This window comes from Aptenodytes forsteri, unplaced genomic scaffold, assembly GCF_000699145.1.
Source record: "Aptenodytes forsteri isolate BGI_AS27 unplaced genomic scaffold, ASM69914v1 Scaffold61, whole genome shotgun sequence".
NCBI classification, from domain to species: Eukaryota; Metazoa; Chordata; class Aves; order Sphenisciformes; family Spheniscidae; genus Aptenodytes; species Aptenodytes forsteri.
This window is the reverse complement of record NW_008794443.1, coordinates 7,203,002-7,226,107: the sequence shown is the minus strand read 5'-3', so window position 1 is coordinate 7,226,107 and position 23,106 is coordinate 7,203,002. Positions and strand designations below refer to the sequence as shown.

The 23,106-nt window shown below is 40.2% G+C and overlaps 1 protein-coding gene across 1 annotated transcript in view; it reads left to right on the top strand.

Annotated features, from left to right (window-relative positions):
* IMPG2 (interphotoreceptor matrix proteoglycan 2) overlaps window positions 1-23,106 on the top strand; it is a 60,783-nt gene that overhangs the window by 28,912 nt on the left and 8,765 nt on the right. Inside the window, exons 6-13 of the mRNA XM_019474725.1 lie at window positions 6,526-6,572; window positions 7,049-7,140; window positions 10,638-10,799; window positions 13,728-13,786; window positions 15,185-15,202; window positions 17,248-17,492; window positions 18,112-18,194; window positions 22,005-22,329. Of these exons, the coding sequence (XP_019330270.1) occupies window positions 6,526-6,572; window positions 7,049-7,140; window positions 10,638-10,799; window positions 13,728-13,786; window positions 15,185-15,202; window positions 17,248-17,492; window positions 18,112-18,194; window positions 22,005-22,329 (1,031 nt within the window). The remainder of the gene's footprint in view (window positions 1-6,525; window positions 6,573-7,048; window positions 7,141-10,637; window positions 10,800-13,727; window positions 13,787-15,184; window positions 15,203-17,247; window positions 17,493-18,111; window positions 18,195-22,004; window positions 22,330-23,106) is intronic.

Below are 23,106 nucleotides of genomic sequence, written 5' to 3'. Positions count from 1 at the left end.
CTCACAATCATCCTGCTGTTACGCAACTGTCGGTAATGCCAGAAAGTTTGTTCCTGTAAGGCTAGTGCATGCATTCACATAGGTTAAACACTCGGCTAGCCTGGCCTTTTAAGGAACGGAGGGATTAAACTAAGTACCACTGAGGAGAAAACCTCAAAGGAAAAGTAACACATGGGACATAATCCAGATGTGTATAGAGCAGCCCAGTGGACGTTGTGGAGTCTTGCCCCAGTGGGAAGTGTGGGAGCGCTACATCAGCTAAAGACTTTTAATAATTGCTTTATTCAGTAGGTTGTTGGGACTTTGCATTATGAATTTTGCTCTCTTAATTTTGGAGTATGTCTCGTGACAATAGGACAGTTGTTTTGTCTAATTCTTGGGGGGGTCAAAAGCCCGATCTTGAGAATGAACTGAAGGCAAAGGAGTAGCACAAAATTGCTGCAATAGGAAAGTATAGCTTTTATGTCAGAGCCTTGCTTGAATGCTGTATGCACAATAACATACTGAAGAAAAGATAAGGAGTGTGGGATAGTTGAAAAGGATGGATACAATGCACTAATTTTTCACTTCTTCAGAAGTGGCTATTAATGTCAAATGAAATAAATAGAAGCATGCGTCCTTTCTGAGTGGTGCTTGCTGATTCTGGACTCACTGAAATTAGTCACAATGAATCATGTCCGGAACTCCTTTGTTCTGTCCGTGTTCTCTGCTTTGAAATACATTGGCAAATTTAGGATCTATATTTCATCGGCAGTGTGGCAGCAATGTTTGATGTATCAACTCAAATTTTGTACTGTTTATCTACCTGTGCTTCATGAAAGAAAAAGAGTTTGTCTTCCGTGCTGGGATCATTTCAACAGTTCAGCAGTTCTGCCTGCAGTGAAGTAGAAACATACCTGAGCTCCTTTACTGTCTGCATATGGACTTGGCAATGATATTGCTCATTTCAGAAATTTTTGAACATCTGCACAGCTTTACCCCATGTGAAGAGTTCCACACTGCTGCTCTTCAGTTGTATATTTTCTTTTGTGCTCCCTACTGTCAGGTAGCAAATATGAAAGGTTTGTCCTGCTTTAATTAAAACCAAAAGAGGTTAAAATTCAAGAACTACCTAAATGAAAATTAAGATAAATGCAGGTACAATTTAAAAGGAAAAGAATCTGAATACAAGGCTCACTCTTGCATTCTGTAGTTGGATAAAAATACTTCTGAAATCACATATTTAGTTCAAGGACATGTGATTAAAATATTTAAAAAGGAGAAAATCAGACCATAAAATGATTTTCCCTTCTTTGTGTAATATGAGCATTGAAATAATAATGTTTAAGAAAAATAAATGCTTGACATAGCAAATTAGACTTCGGGACATTCAAATTGATAAACAAACTGATGGATGTCCAGAAACGTGTAGTACAAATCTGAAGATGTTACCTTCTTCAGAGAGTTGAGTTTGTGTTAAACCTTGAGGAGTAATGTAGAGAAAAATGTAACTAATACCTTTATAAAATTTTATGGGGGGGTGAAATGGTATCACCAATGCCCCATTTGACAGGTCCAGAGTGGTATTTCTCCTTAATAACACAGTATGGTTGCACATAAAGAACTTGTTTAGGCTCTACAGTTGCCTGTGAGTCAATGGGACACTCTGCTTTGGTGGACTGGAACCTATTGAGTCTTTTCCTGACATGACTGGTGTCACACAGAAGTACTTACCATGGGGTTCGAAAAAGGGGAATATAGGCTGTATTTGTGAGCTGTGTTTGCTATATTAATACGTATAGGCTGTCTATAAGCATTGTTTGCTTCAGATCAACTTCTGAGGCCCTTATGGGTCTTGTCTTACACCTGCCTAGATCCAGGTGTCTAACAGAGCTGTGTGATCTGAAACCGGTTGTTTCTGCCAAGGAAACACAGTGCAGTGTTGGTCATTCTGCTGCTTAGACATCTGCTTGTGCATATTCCTTCCTACTTTTCCATACATATGTGTATGTTTTTATATTTTGCTTACTGCTCAGCCAAGGTGGTCCAAGGCATCACTCATGCAGGTAGGACAACAGAAATTACATTTCATATGTATGTGTCTCAAATTCACAATAAGCTCTTGCTGGAATATAGTCCCTCCACTTGGAGTGGCTCGCTTATGTAGATATAGTTAAAAATAAAGCCTGGGCCCTGGATTAATCCTGGGGGGAAAAAAAAAAATCCCTGATATTTTAAATGGTGTGACTGAAGGGGAATTTGAATCTGTGTTTACCTTGAAGAGCAGTGTGTTCAGGCAAGTCAGTATATGCACTGTCATGTGCATTTTGAGTGGCTTCCTCAGAGATACCTAGTACTATTGCTGCTTTTTTAGGAGATTAATAAAGTGAGCATTTGAAAAATTAAAATATTAAGGGGAAGTCGAAGGCAAAAAGAAATGGATGCAAAAAGAAAGCAAACCTCACCGTTCCAGTAAAGCAATGAAAAAACAATGTTGTGCATAAAGTGAGGTCGGTTATAGCACAGTTCCTTAAAACAGTTTTTTTATCCTCCTGAGAAAAAGTGATAACTGCTAATTTGACCAAATTTGGTACTTGACTGGTCTTGCTTGGTTAGATTGATTAGGGTTTTACTAGGTGTTATTTAAGCCCTTGGCTTTTAATTTTCAGCCAGCTGTGAGCCAGAATTTTGTCAGAAAATTGGTTAGCTCTTGGGGGCTTGTATTTAAAAGCCCCTCAGTACCAGTAAGGATATATTACCCGGCCTTGACAAGCCAGTTACTGCTTAAGATGATGGGTTTGCTATGCTCTAAATGACAGCGGCCTTATTCTCACCTTGCTTTTCAGCACTCTCACGGTTGCCCCATGGCCTGGTTTGGTCTGTGGTTGCCACCACGTGGCTAACCCGGTGCCTAAGTTGGTGTTACCAACCAAAGTGCCCTGTTGGATGGAGAGCTGCCGCTCATTTGAGTCAGTGACAGTGAGAGTGCTCTGGGACCTCTGAAAAATTGGAGAATTTTATTTTGAATGTTCATAACCAGTAATCCAATCTAGAAGTAGTACTCTACTCTAGAAAACTAATTTTAAGCCTTTCCATTTGCACACTGCTGCTCTTTTGAAAATGTGATTTATACCATACCATAGCATTCTCCTTGTTTTTTCTTGCCTACTTTGAGGATTTTTCCTTTAAAAACGCGAGCAACTTAGTTAAAATTGATCTTGCAGTACCGTGTGCGGGTGCCCAGGGGCTGGCAGGGGGCTGCAGGGCAGCCTCTGTGAGGAGCAGCCGGGGCTGCCCTTTGCCGGTCACAGCCAGCTCCAGCTGGCTCCGACGGACCCACCGCAGGGCACGGCTGAGCCCCGCAGCCGAGCTGGTGGCACCTCAGGGAAAACATGTTTAAGAAAGGGCAAAAACACTGCACAGGAAGAAGAGGAGGGAACAAAAAGAATGAGAAATGGCGGCATAGGGAACACCAAGGTCGAAGGAGGAGGTGGCAGCATTCCATGGCAGAGCGAGTATTCCCTGCAGGCTGTGGAGGACTCGTGCTGGAGCAGGTAGACATCTCCTGAAGGAACTGCTGCCCCTGAAGAGCCCCCACCAGGTAGAGGAGTCAGGAGTGAAGCTGAGCCTGGGAAAGGGTGGAGGAAAGGTGGTGTTTTAATGTTTCTTTCTCACTACCCTAATCTATTTATCACTACCCTAATCTCACTACTAATCTATTTATATGCAATAAATTGATTTAATTTTCCCCAAGGTGAGTCTGTTTTGCCCATGGAGGTAATTGGTAAGCAATCTTCCTGTCTTTATCTCAGCCCATGAACTTTTTCATCTTATTTTCTCCCGTCTCGTTGAGAAGGAGGAGTGAGAGAGTGGCTGGGTCGTCATTTGGCCCTCAGCCAAGGCTAACCCACCACAAAACTGGGTCCACAATTCAGTTGGTCAGATAACCTTTTAGGTCCTTTCGAGATGCCCTAAGTTACGGTACAGATCTGCAGAAGGCTGGCAGGTATGATGTGGGATCCGTGGGCAACCAGTGCCTTCTGGGGCAGGAGCTGGAGGTCAGGAGTGCCTGGAGGCCTCTCGAAGTATACTGGGCACCAGCCCGTGGGCAGCTGGATCGAATCCTGTGAGTCTCAGGCTGAGCTCAGAGCCTAAATTATTCTACCAAAGCAAATCACGTTTCTCGCTGTCCCCTTCTCAAAAAAAGGGGGCTGATAAAAGGCTTAGCTAATGTTTGAGCACTTCAGCTGAACAGAGGGTTACAAATCCTGTAGCAGAGTTGTTTCACTGCACATCAGTTTGCTTTTGTTGAGTTTTTATTCTGACCTTAGTTACACTAAACAGTTTGTAATAAGTAAAATCCCAGATTGTTTCACCTCTCCTGAAAAGTAGAATCATATTTGCTTCTGAACATACCATCGTTAAATATGATGCACTAAAATGCTTTATTTACTGATGCTGTAATTTGGTGAGACTCTGGTATAGATGTAATCTAATGCCTATTGAAATTGATAAGAGTAATGCATCCTTTGAGTTAGGTGAATTTAATTGGAAATTATTTCATCTGACCAATTAATAATTAAGCAATAGTTTTTATTTCAGTTCTAAGATGAAAAACAGGTAAGGAAACTAAATCCCTCTAAAATATAACCAGCGTTCTTAAGAAAATCTAAATCCTTTTAATGTGTGTGGGGGGGGGGTTAGCAGAAAGAAGTTGATGTTTTTTGAATGAGTTACTTGTGACTCTTTACACGTGTGATGGCAATGGCACTGAGGATAAGAGAGGATATCTTGTCTAAGTTATACTTGCTAGTAAAATTTGGCTTTCCAGTCTTGGAAATCATTCCAAGATTTACTGAGGTTGTCAAAGAATCAGTAGAGAGTTAACTTGCGCTGTGCTGGCTGAAAACGGGTAGCAGTGTCCACGAGATGGAAGCAGACACAAATAACTGTACCTTTCAAAGTTTGCATATAGCTCATCGGCTTTAGTTGTTCAGGAAAATACATGAAGGTTCTGTTTAAACTCTTGAATAAGTATTTTCCGCTTTGTTCATCTGGCGATTATTTTATTTTTCATTAATATTTTATAATTGTTATGTAGATCTCACCCTGTCATTTTAACATTCCCTGAACTTACTATATTTTAATCATTATGTGCAGGACTAGCCTGTGCCTCCTGAGAAAGGATGGGTGAAAAGATTCCTGGCTTAAATATAAAATTCATCAGATTTGTCTTCAGGTCTGTTTATTGGCAAGTGTTATGTGTCTGTGAGAGGCAGGGGGAGAAACAGAGTTTGAGATGTTAACTCAGGGAAACTATCATATGTTTGATCATATGCTTGATCATGTGCCCCAGTATCTTTAGTACGTAACTTTGGATCTGGTTGTCTGGCTGGTGCTGGAAGCCTTTGATTTTTGGAGTGATACAGAGACTGATTATATGTCCTGAAGGAGGCAAAATATCCGTCAGCTTTGACTGGAGTTTTGCTTGAGGGCAAACTGCAAGACCAGTACTCTAGTATGTGAACCAAAAAATCAGACCTGGCAAGGCTAGGAAGCATGGCTCACATAGTATCAGCACTTGCGTATATTACAGTGAAGACTGCTTGCTGCAATGCTTATTTTATGGCGCAAGTATGACCACCAATAAAAAAGAAGTTTCTTTAGAAGTGGGAGAAATATCTCAATGCAGTGAACTTCAATGATTTTCTGAAGTTCAGTTTCTCTCTAGCACTTAAACTTCCAATCTTACAGATTAGGCTGTATATATTAAAAATATGACAAACCTGAAAAATAATTTTTTCTTCATTCAGGAAAGACTTGTTTCTGTCAGAGCGTGTCTCCCACTCTTGGTAACTTGACAGTTGCTCAGGGCTTACAGAAATGGCCCCAAGGAGCTTGGGTTTACTGTAAGAGCCATGTCAAAGCTGTTAGTTAGTTCAGGCTGACAGTCTTCATCTGATTTTTATCTGAAATGTTTTTCTTTTCCACATTTGGCCTAGAGTTGTTTTGTGTGTGTGTGAATGCAATAATTGGATTTGGAAACTGTTGCCTTTTGAAGATTTCCAAATAAGCAGGGTAAAAGTCATGATAAGAACCACCCATCTTCTTGCAGCGATTTCAGTAGTTATGATGTTTTAGTGCACTGGAGAGTATTTTAAAAACTGAGCATTTTATAGAACGTTACAGGTTATCTTTGTGTTCTGTCTCTGGTCTTTGCATTTGCCTCCTTTACAGAACTGCTAGAAGGCAAAACGCATTTTTGGGGGGGACTCCAAGTCAGTTGGAATATGAGGAGGTTAGCAACCTGGAGAGGCACGTGATGTGTTGTGCGTTGCAAGTGAACTGATATCTAAGTTGCAAAAGATTACTGAAATACTGCAAAGCCTAATTTTATGATGTTATCAGCAAAGTAGTACCATGACAAATTTCTTCTGCAAACATGTTTTTTGGTTTGGCAGCAGAATCACAGATAAATCAAAAACTAGTAAATCTATCTCACCATGTCCAACCTCAATTTCTGATTTTATTTTTATTTGGCAGTAGTGGGACTCCAACTCCAGCTTCGGATGCTGATGTTACCACATCGAGAGGTCAGTTTTCATCTAACTCCTGTCAAGGCTGATTCTGAATTACTAGAAAATTGAGAAATTCGATGGTGTTTGGATTTCAGAAAGAGCTGTGAATTTTTCCATCTCCAAATAATGCTGTTTGTGATCTGGAGATCATGTTACATGCTGACATTATTTTGTTACCATATGAATCATGAAAATCCTACTTGAGAAATTAGGTCTGTGCACTTTTTACTGCACTTAACTTCATGTTCCCAAAAAATACATCTGCTTAGACAGAACATTAGTATTTTATTCTGATTAGTGTATTTGATTCTTTTCTTCAGGCTCTTCAGGTGTTTCCTGTGTTGTTTCTGTCATGATGATGGGAATAGGAATCAAATTTTACTGTTGGTTTATGCTTGTTGAACTGCCTCTGTGTGTATCTACATGTACTGGGTATAAAAAAAAAAAAACCAAAAAACCAAAAAAATAATACTGCTCTCTTTCAAACTCAGATGCAGCTGCCAATGTTCCTCCCCCTCATGAGATCTCCATTGAGAGTCCTGCGGGTGGTACCATCCATGAGATTGAAGATGCAGACGCTACTGTGAGTGGTGTTTTTCATTTGGTTCAGCATTCTGTTGCCTCTCGTAAATAATATTGTTTGTGGTCATTTGCATTTCCTAGTACTTAAAGGTATTGTTAGCATAGTGTGTTAACACGAATTAAGATTTCATAAAAACAGGTCATGAACTTTAGAAAGTTTTAAAATAACTTCCTGGGTAGGTATTTTTTCATTTGCAGAGGCTTTGCAATGCTGCTTCCCCCACAGTGAGAGAGAACAGATCAGTTGAGCTATCGGGTGAGGATTTTGCTAGTGGCATAGGACTAGACAGGGAATGCCTAGGACTTTTGAAAGCTCCAAGAAGAACGTGGAGCATTATTATCCCTATGGAAACACAGTACACCTTAAATTGCTGCAGTAGTGTTTCAAGGGTCCATGTGGTACAATTGTGTAGGGCAGCAGAGAGGTGGCCTGGATAGCCTTGGAGATTCCTTCCGATTCTCTGCTCCTTTTCCTCTGCTGACGTAGATGAACTTTTATTTATCATCTTACAGTCAACCTTACCTTGATATCAGAACAAAACTCCTGACACAGGGAAGCCTACATCAAGTACTTAAAACATCTCTGTAAAAGTGAGCTGGCTTTCAGAAGTGCTGGCCACCACATAGGTCCCAGGGAATTATTTGCTTCCAGGAAACAGCTCCTCTGGATTAAAATTTAGGCCCAAACTCTAGATTCCAACCGAAGTGTTCGTGGGCCTACATGACTGAAGAAAATTTTGCAAACCAGTGGTATGAATCAGCTGGCTTTTGTTTTCTTATAAATGTGAAACTCTCACTGGATTTACTGAGAAGCTTACAAAGTTGCACACGCTGCATATAAGTAGAAGCTGATTTATGGTACTGGGTTTAACTGTGCACTGTTCTGTAACCTAGTATGGCCATGAATCAAAGCTGGGCCAAACTGTACTGTCTTCTAGAGCTTTCAGGGCTGACTGTGGAGCTCTGGTATTGTGCTTCCAAGAATAAATACTGAATATGGAACAGGCAGACAGCTTCTGACTCAAGTCCAGGGTCTGACTTTATATTATGTACCAAGAACACTTGTGGTTTGGTCCCATGTACACCATTATTCTTTTTTGAAACAGAACTGCCTGAAGTATTTCTGCCTGAGCAGAGAATAGGACCACTCAGTAAATCAGAAAGAAACCAGAATTAGATTGCTGCTGCTACAGTGTTTTCACGCTATACAGTTACATCACACCTCATCACTGCTCTGTGCAGCCAAAATGCATTGCAGATTACAAGACCAAGAGTGAGCAAGGCTCATCTTCTGGACTCATATGTTGACTGTACTTCTGGTTTTGGGGGACTGATAAAAGATTGAAACTACATGGAGTTGCAAACAGCCATGTAGTAGCAGCACATATATGCCTGCTAAGTATGTGTATCTCACATGTTAACTAGCTTTAAGTAGTGTACCAGTCATTCTGGTCCTTAACAAAGTTATCTAGTCAAAAAGGGATGGGGAGAGGCAGAGAATTTAACTAAAAGTTTTAGAGGGTCCCTAAACAATGTATAAGTCACTCACTGGTGCCAGCTAAGCTTTCTGGAGAAAAGTTTTTCCATTTCCTGCACCATACATAACACAGGCTGCAGTTTTGCTGAAAAGGTCTGTTTTGTTGGCTCTCTTTTTTCCTTTTTAATGGGGAAAAAACAACTGCATGTAAATAGCCAAAGACATTTGGCTATTTGGCTAAAGTAAACTTAAGCCAGCCTTCCTTCTTCTCCCCCACAAATCCCAATTTTTTGTTTTCGAACAAAACCATGAAACAAGATCTGTTTTTTCTCATGTCATTCAGTATACCACAAGGAACAGTATACCGGTTGTAAAATACTAAGGAACTAAGCAGAAAGTGTTCTTCCTGCGTTGCTCAGTCATTCAAATTAGATCAAAATCTGGAATTCACTGCTGCCTGTTGCAGCCATGATAGCTACATGCTTCCCTGCTGCATAGCACAGCCACTGCTACGGGGCTCCTTGGGCAACTGCAGACCTATCAGTTGAAACCCACCAGTTTAGCTTGGCAGAGGTCCTCACAGATCTCTCAATGCCCATTGTTTATCTGGGAGGATCCTTCACATACTGAGGCTGAACAACACAGGGTGTTGTTCTGAATTTAGAACTTGGCAAAGGTAACTTGTCTTCCAGGTGGAATAGTAAGTAGGAGCCGTGTGATAAACGGGTAAATTTTGGGTAAATCAGCCTATTGCTGACTGGGCTCAAGTGAGCTGTTGGTGTTTCCATAGTTGCACTTTAAATTGCCTCATGAACATCCCACACAACTAGGTTTCTGTTTGTAGCTGAGGTCAACTAGATGGACTTGCACTAGACTTGCACTGGACTTCTGCCCCTCTACTCTGCTCTGGTGAGACCCCACCTGGAGTACTGCGTCCAGCTCTGGAGCCCTCAGCATAAGAAAGACATGGACCTGTTGGAGCGGGTCCAGAGGAGGGCCACGAAAATGATCAGGGGGATGGAACACCTCTCCTATGAAGAAAGGCTGAGAGAGTTGGGGGCGTTCAGCCTAGAGAAGAGAAGGCTTCGGGGAGACCTTATTGCAGCCTATCAGTACTTAAAGGGGGCTTATAAAAAAGATGGCGGCAAACTCTTTAGCAGGGCCTGTGCGACAGGACAAGGGGGAATGGCTTTAAACGAAAGGGGGGTAGATGTAGACTAGATATAAGGAAGAAATTTTCTACAGTGAGGGTGGTGAAGCACTGGAACAGGTTGCCCAGAGAGGTGGTGGATGCCCCATCCCTGGAAACATTCAAGGTCAGGCTGGACAGGGCTCTGAGCAAGCTGATCTAGTTGAAGATGTCCCTGCCCACGGCAGGGGGGTTGGACTAGATGACCTTTAGAGGTCCCTTCCAACCCAAACTATTCTATGATTCTATGATTCTAGAGTAAAGATGTGCAAATGGAAAATAGAATTACCTGCAATACAAGAATTCTCAAAAAAAATTCTTGCTTGGTAGACTGCCAATGTCCCTGAGGCTTCATGAGCATCCCATTATAGTGCAAGGCAAAGAGGTATGCTGATGGCTCAAGTGAGCATGCTGTGCTTTGGACTGCAGTTTTCACATGTCATTAAGTATATCTGTGACCATCAGTGTGGCCCGCCAATAGTGCCCTGAGGTGTTCCTGTCCATACAGCACTTATGGAGAGGGCTAAGGTTTTCTGCCCCATCACGAGCCAGAGAAACCTCCAGGTTTGCAGCAGCTGGAGAAGTTTCTGGCCCACATAAGAAAGATGTTTGGACCTAAGCTTAGGAATGTAGTGTGCTGTTGACAGATGGCAGACCATATGTACATATATGTATCTGGGGATGATTTTTACGTGGAGTAAATCCAGGATAGGTAGGAATCTGGTCTGTGGTGAGTAACGAGGATTTATTTCTTGGGAAAAAGCCAAAGAGCAAAACAAAAAAAAAGGCATTAAATCACCTCTTGTTTTCTCCCTTTTTCCTTCCCTTCCAGATCAATAACGAGATAAAGAAGCAGGATGACAAGCTAGTGAGACCTGTAACTGAGGAGATGATTGAGTTCAGCATTTTGATTGTTGGTGAAAAGTACAGTGAGGAGCTGAGCGACCCAGCCTCTGTGAAGCATCAGCTGCTCTCTGAACAATTCACTTCTCAGGTGATTACCTTCCCTGACTTCCTTTCTCTTTTTGCTGGCTCTGCAAAGCAATAGCAGCATGTAGCACTGTGTTAGGACTGCCTTTTTCTCATGGGCTCTGCAGAACCAGCTTAGGGCTTTTGTTGCCTGAGGCAGGCTGGAAAATACTCACCCACTATGAGAATACTCTGTTTTGTCTGACATGCTGCCTTTTTGGAGTAGCGGAGTGCCGTACATTGTGTGTAGCATATCAGTTGCCAAAGACCGATTACTCTAGTTTTCTTGTGTTTCTCATGAAATAGCCTGCTCTCGATTTTGCAGGCAAAAGAGGTAGAAGTGTGCTTTTGGGAGGATCAGAAAATTATGCTGAAGCCCTGAATGTGGACATACTGTAAATGGGACCTTTCTGAGGGACTGCTCTCTCTCCCCCCGCCCCCCTTTTCTGGTTTCATTAATTTACTTTGCCTCATGTTAGCAAAAGAAACTAAGCCAGATGTTATTAATAAGTGAAAAACATTTCCACTTATTTTAGTCCTTTTAAAGACCTATTTCTACCAGGGCTAACTTTGGCCTTACCATTCTTTCAGAATTTTTCAGTACTTCTCCCTGTCAGTGTTACTGCAGTAGAACTTTTAAGCTCACAGAGAAATGACAAGATTCTTGTTTGCCTCTTGATGCAACTTCATTAGTTCTTAAAGTTTTAGGACTTGAAAATCTTAAATTTTAAAGATACATTTAACATCTTTCTAGTGACCAGTTTGCCTGGAGTTTATTTCAGCACTTTCTAATCTTGTGGTCCAGTTTGAATTCTTCCGTAATGTAGTTGGTTTGAAACTGGGGAGTGAAAAAGGTAATTTGAGGGTCCTAGCAAACCAAATGGCAGGACATGGATCAGCTGCAGTTCAGAGCCACCAACCTGTGCTGAGGCAGTGCTGGAAGGCAGCTTGAGTAATTCAGGTATAGCACAGCATTAACGTGGAGTGCAGGCAGAAGGCGTACAAGTCCATCAGCATCTGCCTATGTGCGCATGCTCTGGGTCTCCTACAGAAGCTGAGCACTGAAATGGGATTTAGGACATCTTAACGATTACACGGTGTCCAGATTTTGGACTGTAGAAGAAACTCTGGCATCAGTCTAGAGAATCTGTCTATACAGAGTAGGTAATAGGTGGGGAAATCGGAAGAAATTGCAAACAGCAGAACTCGTTCATCATTTCTGCTCAGGAGCGACATTTCGAATGAATCGTTGTGCACTGTGGTGAGAGACTCTCTGAAATCTAGGCTGCCAAGACAACTCTTGCTCATCATTTATGCCCAGGATCAGCAGTGCATGTGAGCACATTTTAAAACCCTCCGGCCTCAGAAGAGTTCTTAAACACATGCTTAAATCCCATTGGAGTCAGTGGGAATGAACCATGGTTTAGACTGCTAGACACCTACTTCAAAGAAAAAATAGATATGTGCATATAAATATATACATACACACATAAATATATACGTATACACATATATGCATGATTTATTAAAACTTGATTTCAAGTTAATTTAATTTTAATTAAAATTTAATGTTTTAATTTGTATGCTACAAAGTTACTGGCCACCAATATACAAATGCATATTTAAAATACGATCGTACTGCTGTCTCCTAACTTTCCTTTCCCTATTGTTTCCATTATTTTTTTAATTTTGTTTATAATGATGGTAATTTTATTACCATCATTTTCTTGGGGCAGAGAGTTTGTCTTTCCTTTCTCTTGGGAGAGGCATCTAGGGTGCCATACAGCAGCACATCATGCGGCTTATCTTTTCTCTAGCTTTGCTTCCTTCATAGTGCCATTTAGTTGGGGTTCTCTGTTGAATCCTTTTTACTGGGGCTAACCCTGTGCCAGATCCTGGGCCAGATGGGAAAGAGATGTACTCTTCACTGGAGCCAAAAAGCATCACCACAACTGTCACAAGTTGCTAGCATAGGCTAGACATCTTAATTTTCCTAGTTGTGTGGCCAAGTAGCAATGCCATAGTGTGTGTGTGTGTGGAAGAAATGTCAGATGGGACAGAGTCCACCTGGCACATGGATGTTCCACTCCTTTGATCCCTTGCCTGGTTTTCTGTGTGCTTGGATAAAGAAGCTCTTGAAAAAAAGAAAGTCAGCAGCGCTTCGATTGCTTAAGTCTCACCAGAGACGGTTTAAAAATAGGGGAGACTGGGGAGGGGAAGAAGAATTTGAGGAGTAAAAAATAATCCTCAACTGGCAAGGATCTTTTGGGAGGAAAAAAACCAACCCCAAACCGGCATGAACCTGCAATATCCTATTTCTTGTTTTTGTCTCGTGTAATACAGTTGACTATTGAATTAAGCCTGGATGTGCTACCATTTTGCTGCCCCCAGTTGTCTTTTTTGAATAGCACTGCCAATCACTCCTGAGCCCTTTGTATGCTTAGGGCAGCGGAGATGAGCCATGTTTTGCACTATATAATGCCTTAGTGCCTCTTTGAGGTCCCTGTTCCTATGGCTGCTCCTCTTGTTTAAGTTGCTAAGGTCCAAAGCATTTTCCTGAATTCTTTTTAATCCAGAGAGGTTTGGGAGGTAATGGAAACCTTTTGGGCAGAGAAGGGTTTGTGCTGCATAAATAAGAGAAAGAATGTAGTCTGCTATGGGCCATGTAGATCTCTGCAGAGTCTGTTTGAATTTTGCCCCCTTTCAATGTTTCTGTATAGTTCTTGGGGAACGCTGGATGTTGTTCTTCATACTTTTTCTTTTCCTTTTCTAATAATGAAACAATGTCACCAAAACCCTTCTTCCATAAAGAAGGAAGGGTTCCATTTTTCTCCTATGAGATATAACAGTTCAGATACATTTTTAGAAAATGCTGAAAATACTTTCTGATTTTTCACTAAATGAGTAGGGTGGAGGAAATCTGTGTCAATTTTTTGTTTTCCCCTCAAAATAGATGGAAAGTGTATTTGAAGGACTACCTGGATACAAAAACATCCATGTCCTGGATTACAGGTAAAAGGATACTGATGCATACGTGGTGATTGAAACTGATCATGTATGATGGTGCGATGTGCTAGCACCACACTTGGAAGAATGTCGGGCATGTGCGTGGGAGTTCCTAGGATGTGTTAACCAAAGGACGAGTGCTTTCGTATTGGTACCTCTAATACAGAAGTTGAAATAGAAATACAGAAATGTATGTAAACGTAATCATCTTTTTTTTGCTCCTGGCATCCACCAGAGAATCTCACATGATATGCTTGCCTTGATTTTAAGACAAGGCATTCTTGTTCAAGATTCCATCCTAAAATTAAAAGAGATCTTTTCTAATTTAAAATTAGTATCTGATACTTCTTGAATACTGTTGACATGTCCTAGTATTAAACAAGGAAGAACACAGAAAACCTCTTGGAAAAATGTGGTGTATTTAAATTTTTTTTCAACTTCTTAATGTTAATTTGGGATAACTCTAAAGGTTGGTGTTTGGGATACGTAAAGGTCTTTCTCCCTTTGATCAAAGCAAAAGTGGGTGAATAGTTTGATAAATGATATGCAATGTTCTAACTCTCTTTATTCTTATAAATATTTTTTTAAAGACTAGTTTCCTTAAATCAATTTGAGGAATGACATTTTAAGTTAATTTGGGGAAAAAAGGGGATCCTGCGTATTGTGCATCAAACATCTGATGTCTGAGTTTTGGGGTACATGGATCACAAATGATGATTTTTCTCGAATGGACTGGATATAACTTTCAGAATCTAGTGAGACTGTTCATGAGTTAGTCTAAATTGTGTTTTCTTTGACACTTTGTAAGCTGTGTTTCTTAGAATTTATTGGCTGGAATATTCTAGCTAGAATACATGCAGGTAACAAAGCAGCTATAGTGAGAAAGGTTTTATGGTTGGAACTCTAGACTGCGTTCAGTTTCCAGCCTGGGAGGCAGCAAAACCTTCCATCTCGGTATCTGCAGTCTAATGCATTTGCAAGCTCTTGATTCATTTGAGAAGACAAATAAAATGTTGATATTTCTGGCAAAGTACCAGAGCTCTGTGCTCTGCTGTGCATGACAAAAAAAGTGTTTGTAAACTAAACCTCTAGGTAGAATTAGTGAGGCTTGATTTTCTTGGTACTGACAGCGATTTAACTGCATTATTTGCAACAAGATGAGATGGCTCTGCTCTGCTGATTCCTTGTGATCAATAGGAAATACCTCAGTTCAGCAGAAGCAGAACAGTTTGTTATGTAGCAGAACAACTATGCAACTTATAACCATTTTGCTGTATGCTTTTTCGAATTTGTGTGCCCTGTGGAATACCAAAGCAAATTTGTTAAAGATAGAAGACTTAAAGGAAATTATAACATTGATTTAACAGGTTTTGCTATTGTGTTTTGTTTTGTTTCTATATTCAGCTCTCCTAAGGAGGACAGGTAAAGACAACTTTTTTATATATATTGTCATAATACAGATGGAAAAACACGTTTAGCTGGAGGACACTGTTTTGGGGATTTGTAGTTTTGGCTCCAGAGTGAGGTAGTTATCCAGCATAAATATTATGTGAGGGGGTTCTACCAGAAACTGCGAGTAACTGCTCGGTTTTGTTTACAGATAAACCTAATTTGCTTATTTAAGTCCTAATCATAAAAAACTGCTTGGGGAAAATCTTCCTAAACACAAGTCAGGTACTGGGCTAACTTGTGTATAGGAGTCTCTTTTGTGAAGAAAACAAAATTGCTTAATGATGACTCAAGGTCTTTATACTTTGCAGCAAAGTCTTGAATAGATACGGGATGATTATTATTACAGAAATTAAAGTAGGTAAGAAAACCATAGTTCTCCAGCAAAGGCAGTTGGCTTAGCTACTTCAAGGCCAGAGGTGCTGCACAGCTTAGCAGTAGTTTTACAAGTGTCCCTTAGCAGAAGATGGGATCGGTCTGGACTTGTTTTTTGTTAGACATATGCAGGTTAAGCATCCAAAATTTTCCTCCTTCGGTATTTTAAGAATTTCACAAGACAGAAAATGAACTGCAGCCTTTAACTTACTAGCTGTATTATTTTCTTTTGTGTATTTCTCAGCAAAGGCATAACCAGTTTCCACAAACAGTTTTACAGAGAATAAGCATTTTAATTTTAGAAGAAAGGTTAGAAAACACAAATCTCTTCACAAACAATAGTGACTTAAAGCCATCCTCTACTACTCTGCACTTCTGCAGGCTAAGATGCATGCAGCTATTCACAAAGGTTATGTTCCAAGCACCAGATGTTTTAGCCCTTTCCAGACAGGTGAAGGTGTCAGTTATTAGTTAGGAATTGTTAACTGCAACTGACAGTACAGTTGTATTAAATCTAAATGTTACGTTTGAGGAGCATACTGTATTCCACCTTTGCTGTGCCTTTTCACTACTGCGGTCCTTTTTTATTTCCTCTGCTGACAGTCAGTGCCCATGGTGAGCCTATGGTGGGCTCATTTCAATGACAGAGCCAGCAGCAAAACTCCAGCAGGCTCCTGGTTTTAGTCAGTGTGTTTGCTCATTATGTCTCTGTTGTATCTGGCGCTGGGGCTTTAGAGACTTCTCTGAACAGAGCCATTACTTTAGCAATCTGGTCCAGCTCTGTGGAATGAGGAAAACCTGTCTTTGGAGCACATTTTTCTAACACTTCATAGATTACTTCATTTTCTTGCTGTGCCCTGTGTACAGCCAAAATACGTTATATTTTCTAAAGCTCCCTTGTGCTTATGCCCAGTGCATGGTAAATCTGATTGCTACCTACACTGTCATGTGGGAAAGGATGTCCAGATGTATTCAGAAAAAGAAAATTAAGAAAATGGGGGACAGTTAATATGAAAAAAGCTAAGCTGTACATAGATACAAAACAACTTTAAAAAATAAATGATCAAATAAGTCTAGAAAAATGTTGCCAATTATAAGCTGTATTAAATACCATTTTATTGCTATTGAAGACATTATTTCAAGCAGATTGACACTGTACAGTGACAGTGATCAGGGCTCCCTTTTGCTACTGTATATTGCTACTATATACAGCCTGTTTTTTCCAGGCTGTTGTTATTCCTCAGAGCCATTCCCATCATTGGCATGATCTTAAAATCATCACTCACGCTACCGCATGCTGGTGGGCCCATTAATAATGCTGGCAGAAAGCCAACGTTTTGGTCTGCTTGTGGTCTGTCTACCGTTCACAAGTAGAAATACAGGGCTGGGACCAGACCAGATGTCAGGTTCTGGTAGCCTTTTCCTTGAGAACTTTGCAGTGGTGGAAAGCACAGGCAGGCAGACAGAAGTGTGAAAAGAATTAAATTGGTTTTATGTAGAATCCTGTAAAGCAATATATTTTTATATTAAAAAAGGGTATTGACACAGGTTCTTGGGGGAAAAAAAAAAATCACAGTGTTTGCTATACGTTGGAAAAGCCTGCATCTCTCATCTGTGTTCTCTTTCTCTTTGTACAACTGAAGTGGGGTGGAAGTTCACTATGCTGTTACGTTTGATGGAAAAGCCATCAGCAATGCCACCTGGGACCTGATTAACCTTCATTCCAACAAGGTGGAGGACAACGCCTTTATGGACATAGAGGATAATCCAACAGTTGTGTACACCATCAGTGATTTCCGAGATTACGTTGCTGAAATCCTCCAGAAAAATGCCTTGCTTGAAAACACTTCCTTGTCTTTAGACCCTGAATCTCTCCAACTTACTAATGGTGGGTATTAATTATGATGCATCGGTGGGCCACACATCTGAAGTTTTATAAAATAAACCTCAGAGATGAGTGAATTATTCAGCTGCCCTCTGAATAATTAAAAAGAAACAACAAACACACCTGCGTTGCAGCTTTTTTTGCTCTGATCATAACCAGGTCAAGTCATTAGCGGTAGCGTCGCAGTCTTAATCCATTAGATTAGCCTCTGTTTTTTCTTTGACACCGAGGTTTGTGGTATGCAATTTCAGTAATACTTCCAACAGTTAACAGGAATAGAAGGGGAAATGTGATGCATGTTGCACCATGATGACCTTCAGCTTAGTAGCTTAGCGTTGGCCTTGAGCAGCACAAAGGAAATACCTGGTTTATTGTTGAATATTCAACAATCCTGCTAGAGGTGGCGGAGGAGTGCTGTCCACCCCTCTGTTCTCATCTTTCCTCTGTACTTCCTGTCAGTGATCTGGGGGCATTTCCAGAAACACAATCTCTCTGGCAAACTTTTTGAAAAGATTTTACTTACAAATCTGAGATGAGGGAGGGTTTTTCAGTCAGTCTTCCAAAACAATTTCCTCACGCTGCTACTGCAGCCTTTAGATCCCAAGTATTTATATTTCCACAGTGAAAGAAATACTACACCCTACACCAGAAGACCCATCCTGGATTACTGAGCATCCAGTTGTGCTGCAGCGCCCAGAGTTTGATGTGAGTATGGTTCTGAGTGGTGGCCTTTGGACACATTTGAACAACTTAGTAAGGCGGCATTACAGCCAACACCCAGAGCTTCTCTGTCCTGTTGTTCATGCAGAATAAGTAGTAATGAAGGCACACCGTATACTGGAGTAAAACCTCTGGTGAAATATCGCATCTGATAATTTTATATCTGTTGCACAACAGTTTTCTGTGATCATCTGATATTACATGGCAGTACTGCGTTCCTGGCTGTCCAGCCAGGTCTTGCTCCTTAGGCTTCCTTTGTCTGTGTTTTGATAATGTTTAGACTGTAAATTGCTCTAAAGACATGATTCTTCCCACAATACTACCTTTCTGTGGAAAGTGAGAAATAGATGTAAGCACTAAAGCTGGCTGCCAGAAGAGATAAAATGGTAAGTTTCATATGGTCCTTTTGTTACTGTATTGCTTTCACTGAAAGTTCTCAGTTCAGTTTCAAAATTATGTCCATCCCCCTAATGCCAGCAAAGGAAACACAAAAAATAATAGGTGGTGGTTTCCTTTTTTTTCCTCTTGAAATTGTAATTATCTCCTCTGATTACCTCTGGAACAACCCAAGACAGAGACTGAAGTTCCCCATTGGACAGGAGGCTTCGTATCCCTGACCAGGTCTGTACAATGCAATGGGGCTTTAAGCAGAGATACCAAGTTAGGTGCCAGCGACACCGAGATGGAGTTAATTAGTTCTGCTGGCAGCTAGAATTTCTGAATGGTGGAGCACTGTCTGGGCTTAAGGATTTATCCAGTAGGTTTCTGCTCTGCACTCTGTTGTGTAACACAGATGTGCCTTCCAAGAAGAAATGAGCTCAGTTCATGCCGCAAAATCCAGATCCACCTATGTTTGATGGTAGGTTTTCACCAAGTTCATTTTGAGATAATGTTGTGAACAGAGACACATTTAATTTCAGGCCAACTTCTAAAATCTTTATGGAAGCAAAATTCGCAGTCACTTCACAGAACCCAAATATTCTTGTTGTAATGGTCACAGGTATAATATCCTTAATTTTATGATAGTTTTCCCTGAGTATTAAAAACTAACCATTGATGTCTAAAATGCAAATTCATATGCATTTGCCATAAATGGCTTAAATGTGGTGTGAATAAACATTATTTTAAATTAACTTTCAGGAAAGGCCTTTCTCTTTACTAGAGCTATCTAACTAGATCAAAACGTGACAGATGTTTATTTTAGTAAGACAAATAATTCTGCCATCTTTATATTCTGTCTGTGGATATTCTGACAGATATGCAGGCAAGAAGATTTTAGAGTAGAGGTAGCCTTGCAATAATAAATTTTAAACCATTTTTAGGGAATAGTATGTACAAGAAAAATTTCTGGAAGTTACGTTTTTCTAATCATGGACCGTGAATAATAATGTCATCTATGTCTTCAGTCAAAAACTCTGATTTTACAAAAGATCCAAACAACAGCTGTGTACAATCTGCAATACACAGATAATTTGGGAGGTAACTTCAGATAAATTTAAGAAAATCATACACATGCTTAAACAGTAAACAAGGCTGAAATGATTAGTCAATTATTTCCACAGATGTCAAACCGTTATGGTTACTGTTACCTATGAAAAAGAGCTTTGCTATTATTTTTCTTAGCTGATTTGAGAATAAGTTGGATTAGTATTATCATACATACTCATGACATAATGTGGGACTATCATGACTTCACCATCTAATTGCTAGCAGATGGTACCAACTAATTATTAATTCTTTTCCTTGAGTTTTACAGTACTTAAAAAGTGAAGAAAAAATCAAAACTAGTTTTTGGAATCTTTATTTTCTTGTTATTTCCCTTGAGTTATAACAGGTAGAATGCTCTGGCTTGCTAAATACAATGCCTTTCTGGCAGCAGAAAATGGAAAATCAGGGATGGGGTTCTGTGTTTGCAGTCATCTGTCATATTTGTAAGCCTTTCAAAAGACACTAGCAAAAACCAGAACTTGCCAATATGATATTAAACTTGTTAATATAATATATTGCACTGTAACAAGAATCTTTGAAGAATGTTAGTTGTCATAGGAACATCTATCCACATTCAAATAAATGATGAAGTGTGATCCCTGGCAACTAAATGCTCACATAAAAAACCAAATGTATTGAGAAGCTATTGCTGGTAGTCCTTATTCATTCTTTATGGAATTTATATGTGTAATTTGTTTCTAATCTTGCACAGTAACTTTTTTTACAGCTTTATTTATAGTGGTCAATTTTGCCAAAAAAGATAATTGCTGGAGCACATGTCTATATGGTATAACTACTTTTCAATTGATTGTTACCATATAAATTAAAAAAAATGTGAGGAGACTGTGGTGGCATAACAACTGGCTATAAAAATGTGATCAATACAGGTGGACAGATAATTAAATAAAACCACCTGAACTGGCTTGTTTCCGAAGCGTTCAAATGCAGTTTGAATGAAGCTGAAAATTGAATTTACCCACGTTTCAACCAGGAGTAAAATTTCAAATTGAAAAGTGTTTGGACTCTTCCTGTTATGCATGCTGGTTAAGTAAAAGAAAGAGATTAGACAGGAATGGTGAGCTACAGAAATGTAAATCAGTAGTTTGTTTTGAACTGTAATACGTATTACAGAAACCTGTGTCCACTGCCCACTTAACTTTACTAGTCACCATCAGCAATTGGTTAGTTCTTAGTAAATTGCTGCTTCTTGAAATTTGGCAGTTTTTCATACCCCAAGGGGTTTTTTTTGTCCATATCAGACTATTGCACAGCATTGATATGTGGGCAGGTATCCACGTGAAGCACTAATTCCCGAGTTTTAGGCAGCCAGCTTGCTTTTGTAGCCTTGACCAAATAATAATCTCTTAATTGATTTTTCCCAGTATAATTCCCTCATGAAGACACCACGGTAGTAGATTAATATTCAAAGATGAAATGTGCTAGGTATTCTAACTGTAAACCAAATAGTGATTGGGGTATGGAGTAGCAAGTAAACGGTGTGCAAATTGGAGATTTAAAAACAAATTCTTTTTTCACATTTCAAACAATTCACAAGTTCATTGTGCATACTCTTTGTTGTTCATCATTACTGCTGATAGATTTTTTTTTTTTTTTTTTTCTTTCTGCACAGGCATCTCAGCTTTGAGACTAAAGTTATTCCAGGTTCTAAACGCTGCTCTTTACATTATGGTCTTTGTTTCCCTCCTGGGTTCTCATACCCACAAACTAAAAGATAGCAATAAATGGCCACAGGGCATGCATACGTTCAAGTTCAGTTTCTAAACTGTTTTATGTATCATAGTAACTATAAAATTATAATTACTGTGTTGATTATGTAGCTGATGAGTAATAGCTGCTAAGACCGCTTCATGCCTTAGGAAGACAGGCGGTACTGTGCGCATTTATCTTCGATTTAATTAGAAACAGACAGATCCATTTTTTCAGTCAAGAAAAGGAAAGGAGATGGGGTGGCTATAGACGGTAAATCTCTTAATACCATAACTGAAGCTGCACTCCAAACGATCTGAATGGCTTCTGTCCCTTTTTAGTGGACATGACTGGACATGAAATGTATGTCACGAGGATGTGCATTTTACATGTACGTTGCACATGATTAGCAAAGGGTATATATTTGCCAGTCCTCCCACTTTGGCTCCTCCTGCTGCTGTGCATTACTTTCTCACAGAGGCAGTAGTACCAGATTTTGCTGTTGGCTGCTGCTAACACCCTTTATGTGTTCAGCCCGATGCGGACAGCCAACTCTTCCCCTGTAAGAGTGGAAATATTAATAGTGGGTTTATGTTCCAGGACAGCACCTTTTTAGCTGAATGGCCTTCAGCAGATGAATCAACTGTCAGCAATACCTTGCCCTTTGGTTTCACCAAACCAGATTCCACTTCACATAGTGAACAGTCCAATGACAATGAAATCCAGCCAAGACTAGAAAATCTGGACTCTGAGGCCAGTTTGGCACCTGAAGCTCCGCTCTCCTCAGAGGCTGACGTCACTTCTTTGCCTGATGGGCTGAATTTAGAGGATGGGAATCGGACTCCTCATTTGGTCACTGCACCAGTGTTAGGGCGTGATTCTGTGGACTCTCTGGAATGGCTTTCAGCCCCCAATTCTTTAGATGGTAAGTTAATGCCATTGACTGAAGCTTAAATTTGGATGCCGGTGCTTCCTGATACTCACCAAAGGTATAGGTCACCAAAATTACTTTTCAGAAAGGTCTAAAAAAATTGGATATCTTTCTCTGATAGTTTTTACCTTTCCTGTGTGCGTGTATCCAAGAACAACATGCTAAGATAAAATGTTTGTAACAGCTAATAATGCCTGTTTATCCCTTCAGGAAATGGTATGCACATGGTACTTGTTTAATTGTACAGAAGTATTTTCATATAGGGCACGTTTAGGTGATGCCATGCAGAGGTAACTGATCACTGAAGTAGACTGACTAGCCTAAAGACGTGCCTCAAAGTTACTGCTTTATTGCTTACTCTGCAGTCCTGACTTGGCCCATAGAATATCTGAATGAAAAGTGGGAGAGGTCAACAGGGGCCCTTCTGACTTCGGCATACAAAGGCCAGGATATATCACGGGAAACATGCTGAACACAGATCTATAGACAATGAAATGAATGGAATTTGACATTTTTTATCATAAACTACAACTCCCACAGCATTCTCCTGGAGAAACAGGCTGCTCATGGCTTGGATGGGCATACCCTTCACTGGGTAAAAAACTGGCTGGATGGCCAGGCCCAAAGAGTTGTGGTGAACGGAGTTAAATCCAGTTGGTGGCTGGTCACAAGCGGTGTTCCCCAGGGCTCAGTATTGGAGCCAGTTCCATTCACTGTCTTTATCAATGATCTGGACGAGGGGATCGAGTACACCCTCAGTAAGTTTGCAGA